At 40.8% G+C, this 24,024-nt stretch overlaps 1 protein-coding gene across 1 annotated transcript in view; it reads left to right on the top strand.

Moving 5' to 3' along the window:
- The first annotated feature begins 6,069 nt into the window (after positions 1-6,069).
- LOC126424727 (1,5-anhydro-D-fructose reductase-like) overlaps positions 6,070-24,024 on the top strand; it is a 61,225-nt gene continuing 43,270 nt past the window's right edge. Inside the window, exons 1-2 of the mRNA XM_050087447.1 lie at positions 6,070-6,144; positions 20,692-20,859. Coding sequence (XP_049943404.1) covers positions 6,070-6,144; positions 20,692-20,859 — 243 coding nt within the window. The remainder of the gene's footprint in view (positions 6,145-20,691; positions 20,860-24,024) is intronic.

Raw genomic sequence — 24,024 nt, 5'->3', positions numbered from 1 at the left:
TGTTCTTTATTGCGAAAAAGCGGTTTGTGAGAGTGATACAAACACCTTTCCTTGCTATCGTCTGAATTAGGAGTCTTATTGCTTGTTTGGTTTAATTAATTAATAGAATATGAAGCAATTGGTATAAAGAATGCTTTTTCCAAACTTTCTATAAAAGAATGTCTGCTATCAAGACATTGCTTTTGTTCTATTTATGACTGAATGTTTCTAAAACTGAAGAGACTCGTCCATGCTCTGCACTGCAGTTGAGATGTGGCAACGTCGTTCTCTGTTCATTGGCTGACTGTGTTTTGTGACGTCAGATGCGCAGAACGAACCTAAGCTCGGCCGCCAACATAAATGACGCGCACTTTAGCGTAAGGTACTGGTAGAAGAGTCACACCACACCTCATCCACAACGCTGGGGAATTTAGCTTTAGTAAACACAAGGGATGTTTGAGGGTCCATGAGGACAGCTTGAGATTCCTTGTTGTAGGCTTGTAGGGCAGCCAGGTTGGATCAGTCAGTGATGCATGAAATAGCACTGATCTGTGAAAAAAAATCTGCGGCGATGTTGTCCGTGCCTTTGATGTAGTGAACGTCAGTTGTGAATTGGGAGACCAGATCAAAGTGATGGAAACGCTGAGGGGGTGGGTCTTCGGGGAGGTTGCAGAATGTGTCAGCGAGTAGATTGTGATTTGTGAGGATGAAGTACGAGCAACCCTCCACATCGGGGCAGAAGTGTTTAACGGCCTCATAGACTGCAAGGAGCTCTCTATCGAACGCGGAGTATTTGTTCTGAGCTGTTGAGAGTTTTTAGAGAAGAAATGAAGAGAGGAAACCGTGTCTGCCTTGCGTTGCTGTAGTACTGCCCCCACTTCGATGTCACTGGCGTCCGTAGTGATGAACAACTCAGCCGAGGGGTCGGGGTGGGCGAGTGTCATGGCCTGAGCTAAAGAAGTCTTTAATGCATTGAAAGCCTCCAGCATAGGTGCAGTCCAGCGAACGGGTTTGAGTTCTGAAGACTGTTTACCCGACAGTGAGTCTGTCAGTGGGACCTGCACAGTGGCGGCAGAAGGCAGGTGACGACAGTAGCAATTTATTGTGCCCAGGAAATGTCGAAGTTCTATGTAAGTAGCCCGGGAGTGGCACTGAAGTGATGGCGTGCACGCGAGATTTGGGAGGCTGTATTCCATCGATGGAGATGGTGTAACCCAATACAGTGATGGAAGGCTGACACAACTGGAATTTTTCTTTGTTGGCCTCAACGCTGTTGGAGTTCAAGGTCTGGAGGACCGTGGATGAATGATTTTCATGTTCCTCAGCTGACTTGCTGAAATGAGTGTGTCATCCAGATATGCGAAGTAAAACTCGAACTGTCGTAAGATGGAGTCAATGAAACGCTGCCATGTTTGCACCATGTTTTTAGGCCAAATGGCACGTAGTTGTATTTGAACAAACCAAGCAGTGGGATAATAGCTGTTTTAGGGATGTCATCCGGCACTACGTGAATCTGGTGGTAGGTTTCCAGTCAATAACACTGAAGATTGTAGCGCCCTATAACACATGAGTGAAATCGTTTATGTTAGGCGCGGGGTAATTGTCCATGACAGATGTTGTTGTTGTTGTTGTTGTTGTTGTGGTCTTCAGTCCTGAGACTGGTTTGATGTGGCTCTCCATGCTACTCTATCCTGTGCAAGCTTCTTCACCTCCCAGTACCTACTGCAACCTACATCCTTCTGTATCTGTTTGGTGTATTCATCTCTTGGTCTCCCTCTATGAGTTTTACCCTCCACGCTGCCCTCCAATACTAAATTGGTGATCCCTTGATACCTCAGAACATGTCCTACCAACCGATCCCTTCTTCTAGTCAAGTTGCGCCACAAACTTCTCTTCTCCCCAATCCAATTCAGTACTTCCTCATTAGTTATGTGATCTACCCATCTAATCTTCAGCATTCTTCTGTAGCACCACATTTCAAAATCTTCTATTCTCTTCTTGTCTAAGCTATTTATCGTCCATGTTTCACTTCCATACATGGCTACACTCCATACAAATACTTTGAGAAAAGACTTCCTGACACTTAAATCTATACTCGATGTTAACATATTTCTCTTCTTCAGAAATGCTTTCCTTGCCATTGCCAGTCTACATTTTATATCCTCTCTACTTCAACCATCATCAGTTATTTTGCTCCCCAAATAGCAAAACTCCTTTACTACTTTAAGTGTATCATTTCCTAATCTAATTCCCTCAGAATCACCCGACTTAATTTGACTACATTCCATTATCCTCATTTTGCTGTTGTTGATGTTCATCTTATACCCTCCTTTCAAGACACTGTCCATTCTGTTCAACTGCTCTTCCAGGTCCTTTGCTGTCTCTGACAGAATTACAATGTCATCGGCGAACCTCAAAGTTTTTATTTCTTCTCCATGGATTTTAATACCTACTCCGAATTTTTCTTTTGATTCCTTCACTGCTTGCTCAATATAGAGATTGAATAACATCAGGGAGAGGCTAAATCCCTGTCTCACTCCCTTCCCAACCACTGCTTCCCTTTCATGTCCCTCGACTCTTATAACTGCCATCTGGTTTCTGTACAAATTGTAAATAGGCTTTTGCTCCCTGTATTTTACCCCTGCCACCTTCAGAATTTGAAAGAGAGTATTCCAGTCAACATTGTCAAAAGCTTTCTCTAAGTCTACAAATGCTAGAAATGTAGGTTTGCCTTTCCTTAATCCAGCTTCAAAGATAAGTCGTAGGATCAGTATTGCCTCACGTCTTCTGATATTTCTATGGAATCCAAACTGATCTTCCCGAAGGTCGGCTTCTACTAGTTTTTCCATTTGTCTGTAAAGAATTCGGAATAGTATTTTGCAGCCATGACTTACTAAACAGATAGTTCGGTAATTTTCACATCTGTCAACACCTGCTTTCTTTGGGATTGGAATTATTATATTCTTCTTGAAATCTGAGGGTATTTCGCCTGTCTCATACATCTTGCTCACCAGATGGTAGAGTTTTGTCAGGACTGGCTCTCCCAAGGCTGTCAGTAGTTCTAATGGAATGTTGTCTACTCCCGGGGCCTTGTTTCAACTCAGGTCTTTCAGTGCTCTGTCAAACTATTCACGCAGTATCATATCTCCCATTTCATCTTCATCTACATCCTCTTCCATTTCCATAATATTCTCCTCAAGTACATCACCCTTGTATAGACCCTCAATATACTCCTTCCACCTCTCTGCTTGCCTTCTTTGCTTAGAACTGGGTTTCCATCTGAGCTCTTGATATTCGTACAAGTGGTTCTCTTTTCTCCAAAGGTCTCTTTAAGGTTCTTGTAGGCAGTATCTATCTTACCCCTAGTGAGAGAAGCCTCAGCATCCTTACATTTGTCCTCTAGCCATCCCTGCTTGGCCATTTTGCACTTCCTGTCGATTTCATTTTTAAGACGTTTGTAGTCCTTTTTGCCTGCTTCATTTACTGCATTTTTATATTTTCTCCTTTCATCAATGAAATTCAATATTTCTTCTGTTAGCCAAGGATTTCTACTAGTCCTCATCTTTTTATCTACTTGATCCTCTGCTACCTTCACTATTTTGTCTCTCAAAGCTACCCATTCTTGTTCTACTGTATTTCTTTCCCCCATTCATGTCAATTGTTCCCTTATGCTCTTCCTGAAACCCTGCACAACTTCTGGTTTAGTCAGTTTATCCAGGACCCATCTGCTTAAATTACCACCTTTTTGTAGTTTCTTCAGTTTTAATCTACAGTTCATAACCAACAGATTGCAGTCAGAGTCCACATCTGCCCTTGGAAATGTCTTACAATTTAAAACCTGGTTCCTAAATCTCTGTCTTACCATTATATAATCTATCTGAAACCTGTCAGTATCTCCAGGCTTCTTCCATGTATACAACCTTCTTTCATGATTCTTGGACCAAGTGTTAGCTATGATTAAGTTATACTCTGTGCAAAATTCTACCAGGTGGCTTCCTCTTTCATTTCTTAGCCCCAATCCATATTCACCTACTACGTTTCCTTCTCTCCCTTTTCCTACTGATGAATTTCAGTCACCGATGACTATTAAATTTTAGTCTCCCTTCACTATCTGAATAATTTCTTTTATTTCATCATACATTTCTTCAATTTCTTCGTCATCTGCAGAGCTAGTTGGCATATAAACTTGTACTACTGTAGTAGGTGTGGGCTTCATGTCTATCTTGGCCACAATAATGCGTTCACCTTGCTGTCTGTAGTAGCTTACCTGCATTCCTATTTTCCTATTCATTATTAAACCTACTCCTGCATTACCCCTATTTGATTTAGTGTTCATAACCCTGTAGTCACCTGACCATAAGTCGTGTTGCCACTATATGTAACTTTAACCTATCCATTTCCCTTTTTAAATTTTCTAACCTACCCGCCCAATTAAGGGATCTGACATTCCACGCTCCGATCCGTAGAACGCCAATTTTTTTTTTTCTCCTGATAATGACATCCTCTGGAGTAGTCCCCGCCCAGAGATCCGAATGGGGGACTATTTTACCTCCAGAATATTTTATCCAAGAGGCCACCATGATCATTTAACCATACAGTAAAGCTGCATGCCCTCGGGAAAAATTACGGCTGTAGTCTCCCCTTGCTTTCAGCCGTTCGCAGTACCAGCACAGCAAGACCGTTTTGGTTAGTGTTACAAGGCCAGATCAGTCAATCATCCAGACTGTTGCCCCTGCAAACTACTGAAAAGGCTGCTGCCCCTCTTCAGGAACCACACGTTTGTCTGGCCTCTCAACAGATACCCCTCCGTTGTGGTTGCACCTAAAGTACGGCTATCTGTATCGTGTATCGCTGAGACACGCAAGTCTCCCCACCAACGGCAAGCTCCATGGTTCACAGGGGGGGAGGGGGGGGGGGCCTTGTGCATGAGAGAGGGGGGATGTTTATCAACATGCAGGCAGCTGCCCGTGCAGTGAGCGTGGTCATATCGCGCGCACGAGTGTTATTAGAAGCACTGTCTGACACATATGGCAGTGAATGTGGCAAGCGCGTCGGGGATGCAGAGTCTACCAGAGGCGTATCATCACACGCAATTAATGTTTTTGGACTAACCAAGAATGAAACACCCCCAGGCTGTGGCTAAGCCATGTCTCCGCAATATCCTTTCTTTCAGGAGTGCTAGTTCTGTAAGGTTCGCAGGAGAGCTTCTGTAAAGTTTGGAAGGTAGGAGACGAGGTACTGGCAGAAGTAAAGCTGTGAGGACAGGGCGGGAGTTGTGCTTGGGTAGCTCAGTTGGTAGAACACTTGCCCGCGAAAGGCAAAGGTCTTGAGTTCAAGTCTCGGTCCAGCACACAGTTTTAATCTGGCAGGAAGTTTCAGAGTCCATTGTTTGAGTTAACGGTGTAGCACTCGACTGTTGTAGAACAACAAAGTTTGAGGTTAATGTGGCTGGAGATCATGAATCACTATGAAGTAATGGAGAGCCGGCCGTTGGTGAAGGATTGAAGGGACCTGGCAGTCATAGTTGGGCTTCCAAATCTTCAAATAAAGTGTTGGGTGAGGTGGCCATGGTGGCATGCCCATAACCTGTTGATTTACAACACCTAGCGCGGATGACTTAAAACTTTGGGGGCACCAGTATGGGAAACAGGATACGAATAACAGTATGCAGAATAAACTGTCCCCACTAATATCTGCACATACATATATTTCAACAATTATCATACATGTGCACACAGTACAAGGTATAAGAACAGACTGAATTAACATGGCGGCTCAGATGAGCGACCTGAGTCCCAAAGATTAATGTTGTCTATGGTTGATATGACCAATTTATGCCAGTAGCAGAGTTGTGATAAGTTATCAACCTACATTCATATTCTGTTAAGATATTGGTGAATGGCCACTTCATTTTAATAGCAGATGCTATCTGATAGGAGTTATCTCACTGTTTATGTAGTGTCATAAAAGACAAGCCACAGATAAGGTAATTATATAACTGCTGTAAGTACTGAGGAATTGAGTTCCGCAGCACAGTCTGCAGACAGTACACAAGTATTACTCACTACCTGCTAAACCTGGAACAGCAAGATGACTGGCAATATGGAATACTTAACTTTCTTCAATGGACACAAAATGCCCATTCTAGGGCTTGGAACAGCACATGTATGTTAGATTTTGCTACGTGTCTACAGCTGGATCCCCATATTCTCATGCCCTCTTAATTATTTACTGTAAAGTCTCTCAACCTGTCATTAGTGGGATTACAGACAAGATTTGTATTCATTTATTAACCAGTCTTATGTTGTATTACATATTAACCAGTCTTAAGTTGTATTACAATTGATTTATGTTGTATTAGTGACATTTATTGCATGATTTCATACATGACTTGTTGTTATGATTGTACAGATCCATCTACTTTTATCTGTTTGCAGTAGTGTATGATGTAACTCTTCAATTTTTTTCTTTTTTTTTTTCTATAACTGAGTAATACTTTTCAAACAACAGAAAATTAGGGATGGAATGAGAACAATATGAAAAGGGTTGACTGCTATCCCCTTTTCTATATAATGAGTATTTGCTTCTTCATATTTACTGAACTTCCTTGCAGTTGTTCTCCGTACCACTTACTGGAGAGGAAATGTGCAGGGTAAAACATTTTGGGGGTTTAAATACTAGCTACTTTGGCTGATATTCATAAGGTACAGCAGGCCGAATTTAATTTACAACTTACACTACTCTGTGATGTACTCTGTTCATATTAATGTATTGTCTGTATGGAGAATTGAAAATTTTATATGCCCAACTTGCTTGTGTTTGTTGTTATTGTTAACATTTAGTGCTAACAAACTGTTTGCTTCTGTTGTTCCTTAAGTTCATGAGTGTACATTTATCTATATTAAGTAATACACTTTCAAACCCTGGAACAACTTCTTCCAGACTTGTTCCTTTAGTTAAATATTGGCTCCATCAACAGATAGGATGGCATTGTTCGGGACATAATCAGGAAGGTTATTAATGTAGACTGAGAAAAACAGTGGTCCTATCACACATGCCTTGGCATACCACATATGATCTTCCTCATGTATGTTTGTATGTTTGTTGCTACTCTCATCTGATACCTGTCTTTGATATATGAGTTTGTCATTTTGAGTACATGTTACAGAATATGACAGTTATTGATTCTTCCCTATCCAGTGCTTTCAAAGTCCACAAATTCTTGTGTTGCTAAAGTGGTGGATTTATTCTTCTCAGATCCACACTGAATTCTGGACAGTATATTTTGCAATGCAAAGAATTTTATTAACATTTTATATAGTGTACAAAGATTTATGACATGAGTGGTAAAATTCTCACATGCTGCAGTTTTTACCTTTCTTGTAATCAATCTTTAAGCATAGTTATAAAAGCCAAGCATTTCTTAAGGTGCCATGAGACAGCTCTCTGCCATGGACTTATTAATCATATTAGCAAGTAGCTTCGTAATAAATTTGATGACAATTTGACTGAAATATCTGATGTGCTGTAATAATGATGGCTCATAGTTTTGTATTTTAGTTGCATACTACTCTCTGTCCATGCACAAAATCATTCTCCTATTTCTTCCTCAGAGTTACTTTATTTTTTATCCTGACATTGATTATGTTTCTGTTCCTTTTTTCATTATTTTTCTAACTGCCATGAGTAATGTAACATCAACTAAAATCAGATATTTTTTCCATTACCATAGTAACGCAGGTTTGCAGCATTAGTGGACTCTGAACATAGTAAGTTCTGCTGATCTCTTCACACCAAATGTGGCTCTTCTACTTTACTGGTATAAAAATAGGTATTGTATGAAAGGAGTCAGAGGTAATATTATGTAAACCGTCTTCTTCTTCTTCTTCCCCCCCCCCTTTCTTTTAAAAAAAAAAGAAGAGAGAAAAAGAAATAAAGGGAAATCTGCTTTGATTGCAATAAAGATGGATTCTTTAATTTCTATTTATTTGCCATTGATCATTTTGTGTGAAATACTGTAGACTCTGTCATTTTTTAGATAGCTAACAGTAGTGCAGTCAAATCGAAATGTGCAGCAACAATCATAAGTATGAAAATCAACATTATTTATTTATTCCATCAAGAAACAAAAACAATACATGGTAATTGCCATTAAAAGCTAACAAAAGAAAGAATTATAAAGTTACACTACTGTTTATCGAAATCTTGCAACTCCAATTGTGCTTGGAGTCACAGGAAGGTCTTCTTCTGTGCAGGAGACATGGCATAGTCGAGAATGCAGTAGGTGTTTCATGGTATGTGCTTCTCTGCAATCATAGTTGATGTTTATACACAGGGAAGTGCCTTTTCTGGAGGTTACTCCGGATCTTCCAACTCCAGAATGAGAATGGATGAGTGACCTCCACATGATTCAATACTGTTCATGCCTAGATGAGAGGGTTTCTGACATGGATAGGCCAGATAGAGTTAGTCTTATGTTTGGAAATCAACCACTGTTTTCTTGCTGTTGCTGCTGCTGTTTGTTAGACTGAAGTGGTTGCAAGGAAACTCCTCCTGGACCTCAACCTTGGAGTTACTGGAATGTGCCCATGCAATGGATGGTTTGTCTGATGATCCCAATTTGTTCTTTACACACTGTGAGCTACTACACAATGAATATCTGGGGGTGTTAATGCTTGTGAGCTGGTAGAGTTTTACAAGTGGCATAGGTTTCAAACAACAATCTGTAATTAGACTACACATTTCATTTGATTCCTTATAAACTAAGTTTGCAAGGGTAGATTTTTACCAGGCTGGACATGCATACTCTGCTGCACTGTAACCAGCTGTTAGTGTTTTCATTCTCAGGGTACGTGATCAAGATCTCCCCTTGCTACCAATGATTGTGTGAAGGATATCATTTCTGGCTTCATTCTCATACTCTCACAATGCTTCTTGTTCTTCAGAGTATGATCAGAGTGACTCCCAGACATTTTGGTTGAAGTGTGTATACCAACTGTATCTGTTGTCATGTGGTTATAAGTTTACAATGTGCATGATTGTGCTTAAGATGAAACACACACAGTTGGATTTTATATGAGTTTGGGTGAAGTTGGTTTTTCGAATAATAGAAACTCAAATTTTTCAGTGCATCTGTCAGGTGGGATTCATTGTCTTCAAAAGATTTCCCTTAACACACTAATTCAAGAACATGAGCGTAAAAGAAACTCGTGTTCACTGACAGTGGTTTGTCATTGGTGCTGATGTTAAATGACATTGGTGGAACAACCCTTCCTCATGGTAAGCCATTTACTTGACCTCTCCATCAGCTATGTTGACCTTTGAAGTCTGCATAAAATTCCCTGTTTTGGGGTAAATTTTGAATAAATTTGGCGAAATCACAATCTTTCATTTGGTAGCTGGTTTAAAATTTCAGGTACTGAACTGAACAGAAGCAATTCAGTGATCTACATGGTTAATGAAATCAACATTATCCATATCATAGAATTCTTTTATAAGCATAATTTGTTTTCTCCCAGCGTGTTACATTATTTGTTTTGAAATTTCTAAATGACATGTATAAGACAGAGAGAGTAGGTAATTTTATTAGAAATTTTGAGGGTATTCACTTTTGGGAAGCTTGCTATTCTTGCAGCCTATGCCTTGGAGTGTCAGTACTTCTCTCATTTCTGTTCTTGTGTTTGAGAATTGCTTCCCTGGCAACAAATTCTTTAACATGGAGTGTTTTCATGGTGAATTTGTAACATCATGTATGATCTCTACCCTGATGTCTGTACGTCAACTTACCTCATAATTAATTCCCAGTCACTGTTCTCAGAGTTAATTACTTTCCTGCTATGCAGTGCCACGGAAGTGTGCCCCTAGAATTTGTCACCTTGTTGTGATGTGCAGGTGCTGAAAGAGAGCTCCAGTCTCTCCAAGCTACTGAATAAAGTGAACAGCTTTGCAGTAAGATGTTTTTCACATACGCTTCAATTACAGTAATAGCTGAATGATCTCTTTTGTTTTGCAGCTCATGACATTTTATAACATACCCATGAACTGATTTGATGTTAGCAGTCGAATGAATGACACTTCTTAATGATCATTTACATTGTTGTGTATGCTCCTTTACTCCTTGGCCTCCAAGGCACCACCAAGCCAAGCTGTGACACCTAAAGAACAAGTGATGGCATAGTCTTTGACCTAGTGTGCTGTCCATTGTCCTGTATTCTTCCACATCCAGAAATGGAAGTGCACCGTTCTCTACCTTGAGTGTGAACTGTATTTTCCTGTGCGTTTTATTCAAAAATATGAGACCATATGGCTAATGTATCATCCACTTATCTGAACCAGCATTGTGGATGTAAGGGACATAAACAAAGTGCCATTACTTCAAAGACCTCCACAAATATACTGGCTGCTAATAGAGATCAGGAAGACCCTATTGCTATACCATCTGTCTGCCCATAGTATTTTCCTCACCATTTGAAATGTGTTGAAGGCAAACATAGCTCATTGTGGTCACATATATCTGGTGGTTCATGCTCTTGTATGATCCAGCAGTTTGGTCTAGTGGCAAGTTTGTGAATAATGATTTACGTTCAAACTGACTGTGATGTCTGTGGGTAAAATTATTTCTCTCTTTATGCTTTCTATGAAGTGCATTGAGTTCTTCACATGAGAGTCCATTTTGCCAGCTAGAGATCTTAGTTCACAGGCTAGACATTTTGCCATATTAGATGCAGGTGAATTGATCCTGTTCACTACTGGCCTCAAATTTTCCTAATGTATTTTTGGCTCTCAGTAGATTCTAGGAGTGACTGGTACTGTGGGAATGAGTCCCTTGGCTGTGTAAGTGTCAGTTCTGAAGTCCCTGATTGTCAGTTGTGTTACGTTATCTGCTTTTTAATTTGGAGAAATGCGAGTCAGTATTTCGCAACCACGGTGACTACCTCCCTGCTGTGTGCAGTATTTCCTTCTGGTTTAGGACAACATTTCTGATGTTTGCCGCTGCAATGCCAATTGTAAGCTGTTTGACTATCCTGACTCAATAATAAGGATGTCTGTTAACTGCATGGTAGGTAGCAGTGTTTATTGTAAACAGGCCTCTTTTCTTACTGGCAAAAATTATTGTCATTATTTGATAAGTGTGAGTGTGGTCTTATACATATTAAGATAAGGATAGAAAACGAAGAGGACAGTCTGATATAAATGAGGAAGCAGCAGCTTTCCTGTTAATTTTGCTGTATTAAACACAATACGTGTAAGCACAAATACTACCTAGCCATGCAGTGCTAGTTTTTTTATTGATACTGTGTACCAACATGGAAAATTCATTGGGGTCCAGTTGAATAACAAATTAAAATGGAGTGTATATGTGATTGAATTAAATCACAAAGCTCAGTTCAGTCTGTTCTGCCATGAGAGACATTTTTCAGTGTGCTGACCAAAAGGCAAGAGTGTTGCATATTTTAACTCTCTGTTCATTTGTGGCATTATGTTCTGAGGCAGTGCACCTAAAGGAAACAAAGTGTTTGTTTAGCAGAACTGATCAGTATGAATATTGTGATTCTTGAGTTTCTCCTGGCGTATTTGATAATCAAGATATCCACGGGTGTACTGCCAGTCTACAGTGTCCAACGGGCACAATATTTCGGCGATCATACGTGTTGCCATCATCAGGCGAACTGATAGACTGAGCTCCTGTGAACATGCCAGCACGGAGATCCATACGCTGTGGCTGCTACCCCCCGCCTGCAGCGCGCTCCCTCCGCTGTCCACTCCCCGCGCGACGGTCGGGCGGCGGAACATATTGCGACGTTGTCTCAGATGACATCGGTGTGATGGCTCTGTCCGCCGTGGTCGTCACAACTATGCGTTTGCTTGATTTACTCTTGATTAACCCAATCACTGGTTCCCAAGCCTTGCTAAGATTATAGCCAGAGTCACGGTTTATGAGGATGTCATTGGTGCGAATTTCGATGGCCTCTCTAAGAACGCTGTCCCAGTATCTCGACGTCTGTACCAGAATCCTCGTGCGTTCATACTCCATAGTGTGAATTTCCGACAAACAATGTTCAGCAACCGATGACTTGCTCAGATACATCATTCAAGTGTGCCTCTGGTGTTCACGGCATCGATCCTCGACGGTACACATCGTCTGACCAATATACGACTTGCCACATTGACATGGAATCTGGTACATGCCGGCCTTCCTCAAACCGAGGTCATCTTTGGTGCTCCCCACCAGTGCACAGCTGGTTCCCGAGGATAGATATATACTTGTGTTGGCCTGCTGTGTCTTCCAGAATGTTGAGACCACCCAGAAAATGCCATGAAAACTTCTCTAGATCATAATGCTCCCTCCTCCAACATGGACCCTTCTGATCATTGTGGCAGGGTATTTGCTTTCAGATGTTTTATGCTGTACATGCCAATGCCTATGTGTCTGGCGGATCATAAAACATGATTCATCTGAAAAGGTCAAGTGTCGCCACTCAGTGGATGTTCAACTGTGGTATGGGCGTACAAATTCCAGCCTTTGTTGCCAATTAACAGCAGACAGTACGGGTGCCTGCTGCAGTGCCTGCTGCAGTGGCCCATACGCAGCAACATTCGCTGAATGCTCGATGATGAGACTCTGTTGGTAACCCTTCAGTTCATCTGGACAGTCAGCTGCTTGACAGTTGGATGTCTGTTCACCCGAAGACATCTCTCCAGCCGTTGTTCACCTCTGTCATCTATGGCCTGTGGTACAACACAGTTGACCCAGCGCTGGGTTTGGATAATACCTTTTTGCCATGTGTGGTATACTTTAACCATGGTGGCACATGAACAGTTTAAAAACTTAGCAGTTTAAGAAATGCTCCCACTCTCAGCCCAAAACTGATTGATCGTGTCCTTTTGTGACACGAGATAAATTGTTCCATTTCTGCATTATGACTATGATTGCACTGTTTTTCCCAATTGCCAGACATGCTTTATATACTCTCCATTGATAGTGATGTAGGAGGTTATTGCATGTTGACACAGAATATATTCCTAGAATCATTATTTAAAGCCAGCTCTTGAAACTTTGCTAACAGACTTTCTCAGAATAATTTATGTTTATCCTCAAGAGTCTTCCATTTCTCTGTAACACTCTCCCACAGATTAAACAAACCTATACTATTCATGCTGCCCTTCCCCATATACTTTCAATGTTCCCTGTTAGTCCTATGTGGTAAGGGTCCCACACACTTAAGTACTGGAAATGTATCAAAGCTCTGAGAGAGAAAAAATGGGAATCTATTTGATGCAAGCAAGAAATAAAACCGCTCCGAATACCTGTTCCGGTCAGTTACTTTTATACCATCAAGTGCTTCTTAAGTTTGAGATTTGACTACAAACATGTGCTTTTATAATGACTGCCTTTGTCCTGCATTAGGGTATCTGTTCGCAAAATATTCACACAATTTGGTGCTTACAAGTGAGTTCATTGTGAAGACAGTATCAGATAGGGAAAAATCCTGGATTTTACAGTGCAGTTGGAGAAAAGAAAACAGAACTGTTACTAGTTGTATAGCAAATAAGAAGTTACCCTTTACATACAGGGCTATTACAAATGATTGAAGCGATTTCATAAATTCGCTGTAGCTCCATTCATTGACATATGGTCACGACACACTACAGATACGTAGAAAACTCATAAAGTTTTGTTTGGCTGAAGCCGCACTTCAGGTTTCTGCCGCCAGAGCGCTCGAGAGCGCAGTGAGACAAAATGGCGACAGGAGCCGAGAAAGCGTATGTCGTGCTTGAAATGCACTCACATCAGTCAGTCATAACAGTGCAACGACACTTCAGGACGAAGTTCAACAAAGATCCACCAACTGCTAACTCCATTCGGCGATGGTATGCGCAGTTTAAAGCTTCTGGATGCCTCTGTAAGGGGAAATCAACAGGTCGGCCTGCAGTGAGTGAAGAAACGGTTGAACGGGTGCGGGCAAGTTTCACGCGTAGCCTGCAGAAGTCGACGAATAAAGCAAGCAGGGAGCTAAACATACCACAGCCGACGGTTTGGAAAATCTTACGGAAAAGGCTAAAGCAGAAGCATTACCATTTACAATTGCTACAAGCCCTGACACCCGATGACAAAGTCAAACGCTTTGAATTTTCGGCTCGGTTGCAACAGCTCATGGAAGAGGATGCGTCAGTGCGAAACTTGTTTTCAGTGATGAAGCAACATTTTTTCCTTAATGGTGAAGTGAACAGACACAATGTGTGAATCTGGGTGGTAGAGAATCCTCACACATTCGTGCAGCAAATTCGCAATTCACCAAAAGTTAACGTGTTTTGTGCAATCTCACGGTTTAAAGTTTACGGCCCCTTTTTCTTCTGCGAAAAAAACGTTACAGGACACGTGTATCTGGACATGCTGGAAAATTGGCTCATGCCACAACTGGAGACCGACAGTGCCAACTTCATCTTTCAACAGGATGGTGCTCCACCGCACTTCCATCATGATGTTCGGCATTTCTTAAACAGGGGATTGGAAAACCGATGGATCGGTCGTGGTGGAGATCATGATCAACAATTCATGTCATGGCCTCCACACTCTCCCGACTTAACCCCATGCGATTTCTTTCTGTGGGGTTATGTGAAAGATTCAGTGTTTAAACCTCCTCTACCAAGAAACGTGCCAGAACTGTGAGCTCGCATCAACGATGATTTCGAACTCATTGATGGGGACATGCTGCGCCGAGTGTGGGAGGAACTTGATTATCGGCTTGATGTCTGCCGAATCACTAAAGGGGCACATATCGAACATTTGTGAATGCCTAAAAAAACTTTTTGAGTTTTTGTATGTGTGTGCAAAGCATTGTGAAAATATCTCAAATAATAAAGTTATTGTAGAGCTGTGAAATCACTTCAATCATTTGTAATAACCCTGTACTGTCAGAAGTAATGAAATTCAATAGCTGCAAGGTGAAGATAAAAAATTCTCAGGTCAGTGAAAGAATTATGGTTCACCATAAGCTGTAAGCTTTGTAATCTGTGTTTTCACTAATGGCTTTGAAAGGTATGAAAGTATTTAAAAAATGGTTGGTTTGTTCAGCAATAAAGATATAGCTCATGTGATGAAGTGATTCTCATCTCATCTGGAACCAAAGTTTTAACAAAAGAAATGACTTTGGAGGAATCAATATTGGATCTGTCAGCTGTAGAAAAGTAAAATAGGTAGAAACAGTAATAGGTAAGGGAATTCAGACACCATCAATGCCAGGATGCTCATTACAGGATGGTGAGTGAAATTCAATGGGTCACTTATTACTGACTCTCCAGCACTCATGGAACCCAAAGAGATCAATCTACATCTACAAGTACATGATTACTCTGCTATTCACAATAAAGTGACTGGCAGAGGGTTCAATAAACCACCTTCAAGCTGTCTCTCTTCCGTTCCACTCTCGAACGGTGCGCAGGAAAATTGAACAGTTAAATTTTTCTGTGCGAGCCCTGATTTATTTTATTTTATCATGATGATCATTTCTCCCTATGTAGGTGGGTGCCAACAGAATCTTTCCACAATCGGAGTAGAAAACTGGTGATTGAAGTTTCTTGAGAAGATCCCATCGCAACAAAAAACACCTTTGTTTTAATGATTGCCACTCTAATTCATGTATCATATCTTTGGAACTGTCTCCCCTATTTTGTGATAATACAAAACAAACAGCCCTTCTTTGAACGTGTTCATGTCATCCGTCAGTCTCACCTGATGCTGAACCCACACCGTACAGCAATATTCCAGAATTGGGTGTACAAGCATGGTGTAAGCAGTCTCATTAGTAGACTTATTGCTCCTTCTAAATGTTCTCCCAATGAATCGCAGTCTTTTTGTTTGCTCTACCCATAAAATTAATTATGTGCTCATTCCAATTTAGGTTATTCGTAATTGTAATCCCTAAGTATTTAGTTGAATTTACAGCCTTCAAATTTGTGTGACTTATTGCATAATCAAAAGTTAGTGGATTTCTTTTACATGTGAACAACTTCACACTTTTCTTTATTCAGGGTCAATTGCCACTTTTCACACCATACAGGTATCTTATCTAAATCATTTTGCAATTTGTTTTGGTCATCTGATGACTTTGCAAGATGGTAAATGACAGCATCATCTGCAAACAATCTAAGAAGGCTACTCAGACTGTCTTCTATGTCATTAATATAGATCAGGATCCATAGAGGACCTATAACACTTCCTTGAGAAACGCCAAGCATCACTTCTGTTTTACTTGATGACTTTCCATCTATTACTATGAACTGTGATCTTTCTGATAGGATATCATGAATCCAGTCACACAAGTGAGGTGATATTCCATAGGCGTGCAGTTTGATTAGAAGATGCTTGCAAGGAACATTGTAAAAAGCCTTCTGGAAATCTAAAAACGTGGTCCTTTTGACATCCCCTGTCGATAGCACTAATTACTTCATGAGTATAATGAGCTAGTTGTGTTTCACAAGAACGATATTTTCTGAATCCGTGCTGACTGTGTGTCAATAAATCATTTTCTTCAAGGTATTTCATAATGTTTGAACACAGTATATCTTCCAAAACCCTATTGTAAATCGACATTAGTGATATGGCCCTGTAATTCAGTGGACTACCCCTAGTTTCCTTTTTGGGTATTGGTGTGACTTGAGCAATTTTTCCAGTATCTAGGTACGGATCTTTCTGTGAGTGAGGGTTTGTATATAATTGCTAAATATGGAGCTGTTGTATAAGTATACACTGAAAGGAACCTGACTGGTATCTACAACTACATTTATACTCCGCAAGCCACCCACCAGTGTGTGGCAGAGGGCACTTTATGTGCCACTGTCATTACCTCCCTTTCCTGTTCCAGTTGCGTATGGTTTGCGGGAACAACGACTGCCAGAAAGCATCTGTGCGCGCTCGAATCTCTCTAATTTTACATTCGTGGTCTCCTCGGGAGGTATAAGTAGGGGGAAGCAATATATTCGATACCTCATCCAGAAATGCACCCTCTCAAACCTGGACAGCAAGCTACACTGCAATGCAGAGTGCCTCTCTGTATACAATGTGGACTGCAGACCTTGCCTTTATTAAGTAATTTAAGCTGCTTTGCTACACCGAGGATATCTGCTTCTATGTTTCTCATCTTGGCAGTTGTCTTGATTGGAATTCAGGAATATTTACTATGTCTTCTTTAGTGAAGGAGTTTCAGAAAACCATGTTTAATAACTCTTCTTTAGTGGCACTGTCATCAGTGACTTCACCGTTGTTATTGTGCAGTGAAGGTACTGATTGCGTCTTGCCACTGGTGTGCTTTATGTATGCCAGAATCCCTTTGGGTTTTCTACGAGATTCAGAGACAGTGTTTCATTGTGGAAGTTATTAAAGGCATTTTGCATTGATGTACACACTATCTTTCAAACTTTTGCAAAAGTTTGCCAGTCTTGGGCATTTTACATTCTTTTAAATTTGGCACGTTTTTTCATTGCTTCTGTAACAGTGATCTGACCCATTTTGTGTACCATGGGGAATCAGTACCATCACTTATTAATTTGTGCGGTATATATCTCAATTACTGTCGATACTATCTCTTTGAAATCATTCCACATCTTTTCTATGCTTACATGATCAGATCAAAAGCAGTGGAGACTGTCTCTTAAAAAGGTGTTAAGAACATTTTCATCAGCTTTTTTAAATAGATGTGCAAGAACATTTTCATCAGCTTTTTTAAATAGATGTGCCTTGCATTTCTTTTTGATGGTTGTGGGTGTTATGGTATTCAGCCTAGTAGCAACTGCCTTGTGGCCACTAATCCCTGTATTCATCATTATATGCCCTATGTGTCCAGGATTATTTGTTGCTAAGAGGTCACGTATGATTTCGCAACCATTTACACTTCGAGTGGGCTCATGAACTAATTGTTCAAAATAATTTTCTGAGGAAGCATTCAATACAATTTCGAATGATGTTTTATGCCTGCCACTGGCTTTAAGCATTTTATTTTTCCAGCATATTGAGGGTAGATTGAAATCACCACCAACTATAGTTGTACGGGTGGGGTACCTATTTGAAATGAGACTCAAGTTTTCTTTGAACTGTTTGGCAACTATATCTTCCGAGCCAGGGGGCCGGTAAAATAATCCAACTAATAGTTTAGTACGATTGTCAAGTACAACCTCTGCCCATACTATTCCACAGAAACTATCTACTTCAATTTCACTAGAAGGTAAACTACTTACTCTATTTACTCTATCCTTTCTGAACACTGATAGGTCATTTGAAAAAGTTTCATATAGACTCATTTCCAGCTTTAGCCAGCTTTCTGTACCCATAACCATTTGAGCTTCAGTGTTTTCTATTAGGGCTTAGAGCTCTGGATCTTTCCCAACACGGCTATGACAATTTACCTATTATTTCCACAACTACCTTACTGTGTTTTACCTGCCCCATTTTACATGAACGCCCTTTCTGGGGTTCCCTGAGGCCCTCTAACCTAAAAAAACTGACCAGTCCCTTGCACACAGCTCCACTACATGTGTAGTCACTCCTGTGTGTAGTGTACTCCCGATCTATTAAGCAGAACCCAGAAACCCACCACCCGAAGGCGCAAGTTAAGGAATCTGCAGCCTACATGGTCACAGAACTGCCTGAGCCTCTGATTGACACCCTCCACTGAGCTCTGCACCAAAGGACCACAACTGGTTCTATCAACAATGCTGCAGAGTGTGAACTCTGCCTTAATATCGGAAGCCAGACTGGCAGTCCTTACCATTTCTGCTAGCCACCTGAAACCAGAGAGAATCTCCTCTGATACAGAGCAACACGCATCATTGGTACCAACATGAGCCACCACCTGCAGTTGGCTGCGCCCTATACTCTTCATGATATCTGGAAGCACCTTTTCCACACCTGGAATGACCCTTCCCCCCCTCCCCCTGGTATGCACATGGAGTGTGCACTGGTTTCCTTCGCCTCCTTGGCAGCCATGTTCCTAAGGAACCCCATTACATGCCTAATGTTGGAGCTACCAGCAAACCCATCCTCTGTGAATGCCCAGACCTTGTGGGCTGAGAAGCTTTCTCTGGAACAGTGTGGATGACTGCATCCAGCTTAGAGAATTTGCCAGCCATAGATAACGCCCAAAACCTGCTTGTGAAATGAACCGGGGGGGCCCTACAATCGGCACCTCGGAAAGTATTTCACCGCATGCCAGACTTTGGAATGATCTCCCACTCGACCATGCATGAGAGGTGAACCTCAGTCCAGGCAGTACCTGAGGCGGCCACAGCAGTAGACCGATTGGGGGACACAAGGGACGTGATCAACGTCCTTCGCATCCCCACATCTGACCCCCCATGGTGACGCCCCTTGGCAGCAGCCTCAAGCTGTGTGATGGAAGCCAACACCGTGTGGAGCTGTGAGTGAATGTTCACTAACTCAGCTCACATCTGCACACAGCAATCACAGTTCTTATCCATTACTGAAGTCGCTCCCATTTGAAGCTCATAAAGATATGTAACATATGACCGGTGTACTCGCCTTATTAACAGCAGTTACTTGTGGTGCTGTGTCACTGACAGTCTATCCAACACTAGCAATACAATTCTTTTATTCTGTAAGATGCTGCAACAGTGGTGAGTGACAGTGACTCAGTGGTGTGCAAAGACCCCCAGGTGACAGCTGCTAGCTCCAGCAGAGTGTGCAGCGATGTGCTCGGTTGCAGCTGCGGGGGGACACTTGGTGGGAGAGCTGCCTCGGTGAAGTACTGGGAGCCAGTGTAGCCTGGCGAACGTGTTTGGCAGGTGGTAGTTGCATAGCTACTCTAGTGGTCAGTCAAGTGCATGCCACAGATCCCAAATTTGGCATCCTTTGGAGACACCCACAGATGAATGAGATTTCCCTAAAGGTTGAACCTTCCCGGTGGCACCAGCTCGAGGATTGTCAGGGCTGGTAGTGGCTCATATGCCAAGAGCTAGTGGCTAAACGTAGATGTAGAAGAAGCTGACTGGGCCACATGGAACTGACAGCTGACGTGGAATATGCCACGATTTCAGCAGTGGTTGAAGATGAGGTATTGCTGGTCTTGGAGCCACAAGTATTTGTAGTGACACTCCACTGCTTTGCTGTGACAGGACTACACCTTTGGTCCCATAGATGACTGAGGCAGTGCAACACTGGGACACAGTATGAGGAGCTTCAGCTCACCACCAGGGCGAGACTGGAGCCTTTCACCATGCTGCTCCAGCAATATTCCATTTCCTTCAGTGGGTTATTGTAGGCAGCTAGCTTGCGTGCCTCACTACGGATTGTGAAATCTGGTCAGAAATGTGTCGTAACAAGATTTTTTTTTTTTAAAGTACAACTGGTAAAAATATCCTAAAATACCATCTTCAATTACAGAATGTTATTCTGTAAGATATTTGTTACAAATAATTCACTGGCACAATTTTTTTTTAAAGACTGTTACCTTGTAGCTCCCTGTCACACGTAATATTTATGTTGATAATTTTCTGATTATGCCTGTCTATGTACAGCCGAATAAAACAAGTGCCAATGTCACCGTCAATGGCATGATAAAATTGGTCTGTATTCAGTTACACATTCATGGACATAACCTGAAAATAACCACTGACATACTTATTTTAAAATAAATTATTCTTTCAGCCAGCATGATTGTTAACTACACACAAATTGTCACACTATTGTTGATGTTACAGGCACTGGGAGATGATATAGAGAAGGCGATAGATGCAGCACTGGAGATTGGGTACAGACACATAGATACAGCCCGGAGGTATAATAATGAAGCCCAAATTGGGAGGACATTGAAGAAATGGCTTGATTCTGGAAAAATCAAGAGAGAAGATCTTTTTATTGTGACAAAGGTAAAAAGTTCTCAAATCGGTCATCTTATTTAATTGGATAACATAGTATGAACTTTCAAAAAGGAGTGTTTTAAAATAGAAGTGAATGAATAAAAAATTGCAGAGACTGTGGAAGAGGTAAAAAGCCTCTTAGAAGTGCTGCAGTATGGGATGTACCATTCTGCTTTATTTGACAGTTTAAGAAACTGTAATGTAGCTGACATTAAGCTGTTAGGTAGTAATCAGATATCAACATCAGATTATTATCACTCAAAGTATAGGAGTCAAGAAGTTTTCACTGCAGATGAAGAATGTAAGCTTTATGATTAATTAAAAGTCTGATCTAAGGACTGCCTGACAGTAAGGTAACACAGCTAAATTCAAACATATTAAAGTCATTGAGATGTAATTAAAATAGTTGGAATTGTCAGGGTCAAGTATTTCATCAGCCAATATTAAGATACCATTGCACAAAAATCTCAAAGCACAAGTCTGTGAAGACCAACAGCTTTTGCAAAGCAAATTTTACATAATTTGTTGACTATTATGAACAAGCTGTGTATTCAGATGATTTCACAGCAGTGTGAATATACAGCCTAGATATTGTACTTGGTTCATTCTGTGCTGAAATGAACTGCACAACTGAATATGAACACAGAACAAACAAACAAAAATCTAGACTTTTTAGCTGTGGTCCTAGGCTTACATTGGAAAAAGCAATGAACTGAAAACATACACAAATTAAGGGCACCTGAAGATGAAGATGTCTGGCATTTTGCAAACACAGCAGCAAAAAGTGAAACTATTTGGTTGGTTGATTTGGGCGAGGGGATCAAATCAGAGGGATCATTGGTCCCCCTGGATGAGGAAGGAATTTGGCTGTGACCTTTCAAAGGAAACATCTCACCATTTGCCTGAGGTCATTTAGGGAAATCATGGAATAGGTGATTAAGGGAAATCATGGAAAATCTAAATCAGGATGGGCCGACATGGGTTTGAACCATAGTCCTCCCGAGTCCGGCGTGCTAACCACTGCTCCACTTCGAAATAACTTAATTGAACTGAAAACTTTTAAAACATTATAAAAAAATTCATAGATTTGAGTAAAGAAGATGGAATATTAGAAAAAAATTAAATTCAAGGCTTCAAGAAAATTTATATTGGATGAACCTTCTGATAGTGAAAACGGTGAAGCTCTTTTACAAGATAATTCTCAGTGTGAAAAAGTGGACTTGAAATTATAGCAGTCTGAGAGCAAACAAATTATTTCATACTTGTGGAGTTTATAGAAAAGAGCAACAAGTACTATAAGTAGTGGAATTAGAAGAGAAAAAACAAAAACTACAAAGTAAAATTCATACAATCAATTATATTTTTACTCGTTGCATTTTGTACAAGTAATTTTTCTGCTTTTTATCCATAAAATATAATAGGTCTATTACATTAAAAATATTTGTTTAGTTGGTTTAAAAATAAAAAGAGCTGTTGTTTAGTTGTTGGAAGGTCACCCACTCCTTTTTGAAATGTGTGCCATCTGCACAAAACACATTGTAATTGAAATGTAAGCTTTGGCATTTTGTTTATTACTTGGGAATGCAGAGGCACAGTTTTAAGAATTGCACACAGAAACAGAAGAAATGTACGCTTTGTCAATGTTGCAACTGTGGCTGAAGAACATTCGTATAAAAGTACACTGCGAAGGGTCAGACAGAGTGCATGCTCACCATCATAGAATTTGGTTGCATCTGGAAATGCCATATCTAAAAGCATGACTAAAACATTAGTTGGTACAAGAACCAGGAATACTGTGTAGTGAAAAAAAAAGGCTTGGTTTTAGCTGAGCAGAGTCAGAAGTGGGACAACCCCAAAACATGCCATTAGTTTCCTGCAAAATGTATTTACTAAGCATAACAACTTCACAGCTGAGAAACTTGAAACTAAGGGGATTAATATTAGTTTCAAAGTAGTGTTGACTGTGAGCTGAGAGATAAAGTAATGGATAGCACTATATGATCAAAAAATATTATAAGAGGTATTCAAACGAAACCCGTTCACTAGTGTAAAGTAACGGTAATGATTTTATTAACACCATGTTTCATCACCTATGACAATACATGACAGAACACCATATTCCTCCTCATGATAACGTTGCAGGTGACTCAAAGACAGCGCCATTTGAGTATTGCACTGTTTGGCAGTCACTTGGTGCGGAACCCACTGTGCACACATTTTTCGGAAGTTCAAGTCTTGATGCATTATGGTGTGGGCAGTGCCCATGCTAATACCTAGTAACTGATGGATCTCATCCATGGTGATTTTGTGGTTGTCCAAGACTAAAGCACTCAGTTCTGCAACCATTTCTGGTGTGATGACACAATGAGCCTGTCTAGGACGAGCATCATCTTCCAGTGACTCACACCCCTCAAGGAATCGTTTGCACCATTCCACAACACTTGAACGACTCAGGCTGTGCTCACCATACGCAGCCTTCATCCGTTGATATATTTCATGGCCTCCAAATCCCTCCACTGCCAAAAATTGAAACACTCCTCATTGTTCCTGCTTACTCGCCTTCATGTTTGGTAGTGGGCAATAACTTCTGTGACCACCTTCTCTTCTATGTGAAACCATGCTGGTGCTATGCAACATCAAACGGTTGACACTCATCAGTCTCTTTAATAATAGATGGCACCACCATACCCGCAGTTATGTGGTGCCACCTTATGTGTAAGGCAAAGGTAGACACACATCAGGTTTAATTTGAATGAACCTCATAAAAAAAGCGGTTTTTTATTCCAAGGAATGATCAACATTCCTGTTAAATAGGCTCCTCTTTCACAGTCAGGTACCAAGAGCAACTAACAGGAGAAGATTCCCAAGTGTCAGTAAACGATCGTTGTGAAACTTGGCAGGTCTGGAGAGGGGGTAAAATAGTGCAGTATATTTTTTTTTAGTTTGAGGCCAGTTTTACTTTTAAGGGGTAAAACATACCCTGAAATATAATTTAGCATTTTAGGTTTGGAGAGAATTTCTTCAAAACAACAATACACAAAAAATGTTTTTCTTGTATTTTTTAGAAAACTGTATAATCAACTATTTTAATAACTTGAAATTTTGCAAAATGCATCACCACCATTTATTGATTTTGCAAAATGAAAACTTTTATTATATCATAAATTAAAGAAG

The sequence above is a fragment of the Schistocerca serialis genome, chromosome 10, assembly GCF_023864345.2.
Source record: "Schistocerca serialis cubense isolate TAMUIC-IGC-003099 chromosome 10, iqSchSeri2.2, whole genome shotgun sequence".
Classification (NCBI taxonomy): Eukaryota; Metazoa; Arthropoda; class Insecta; order Orthoptera; family Acrididae; genus Schistocerca; species Schistocerca serialis.
This window is presented reverse-complemented; position numbering and strand designations above follow the sequence as displayed.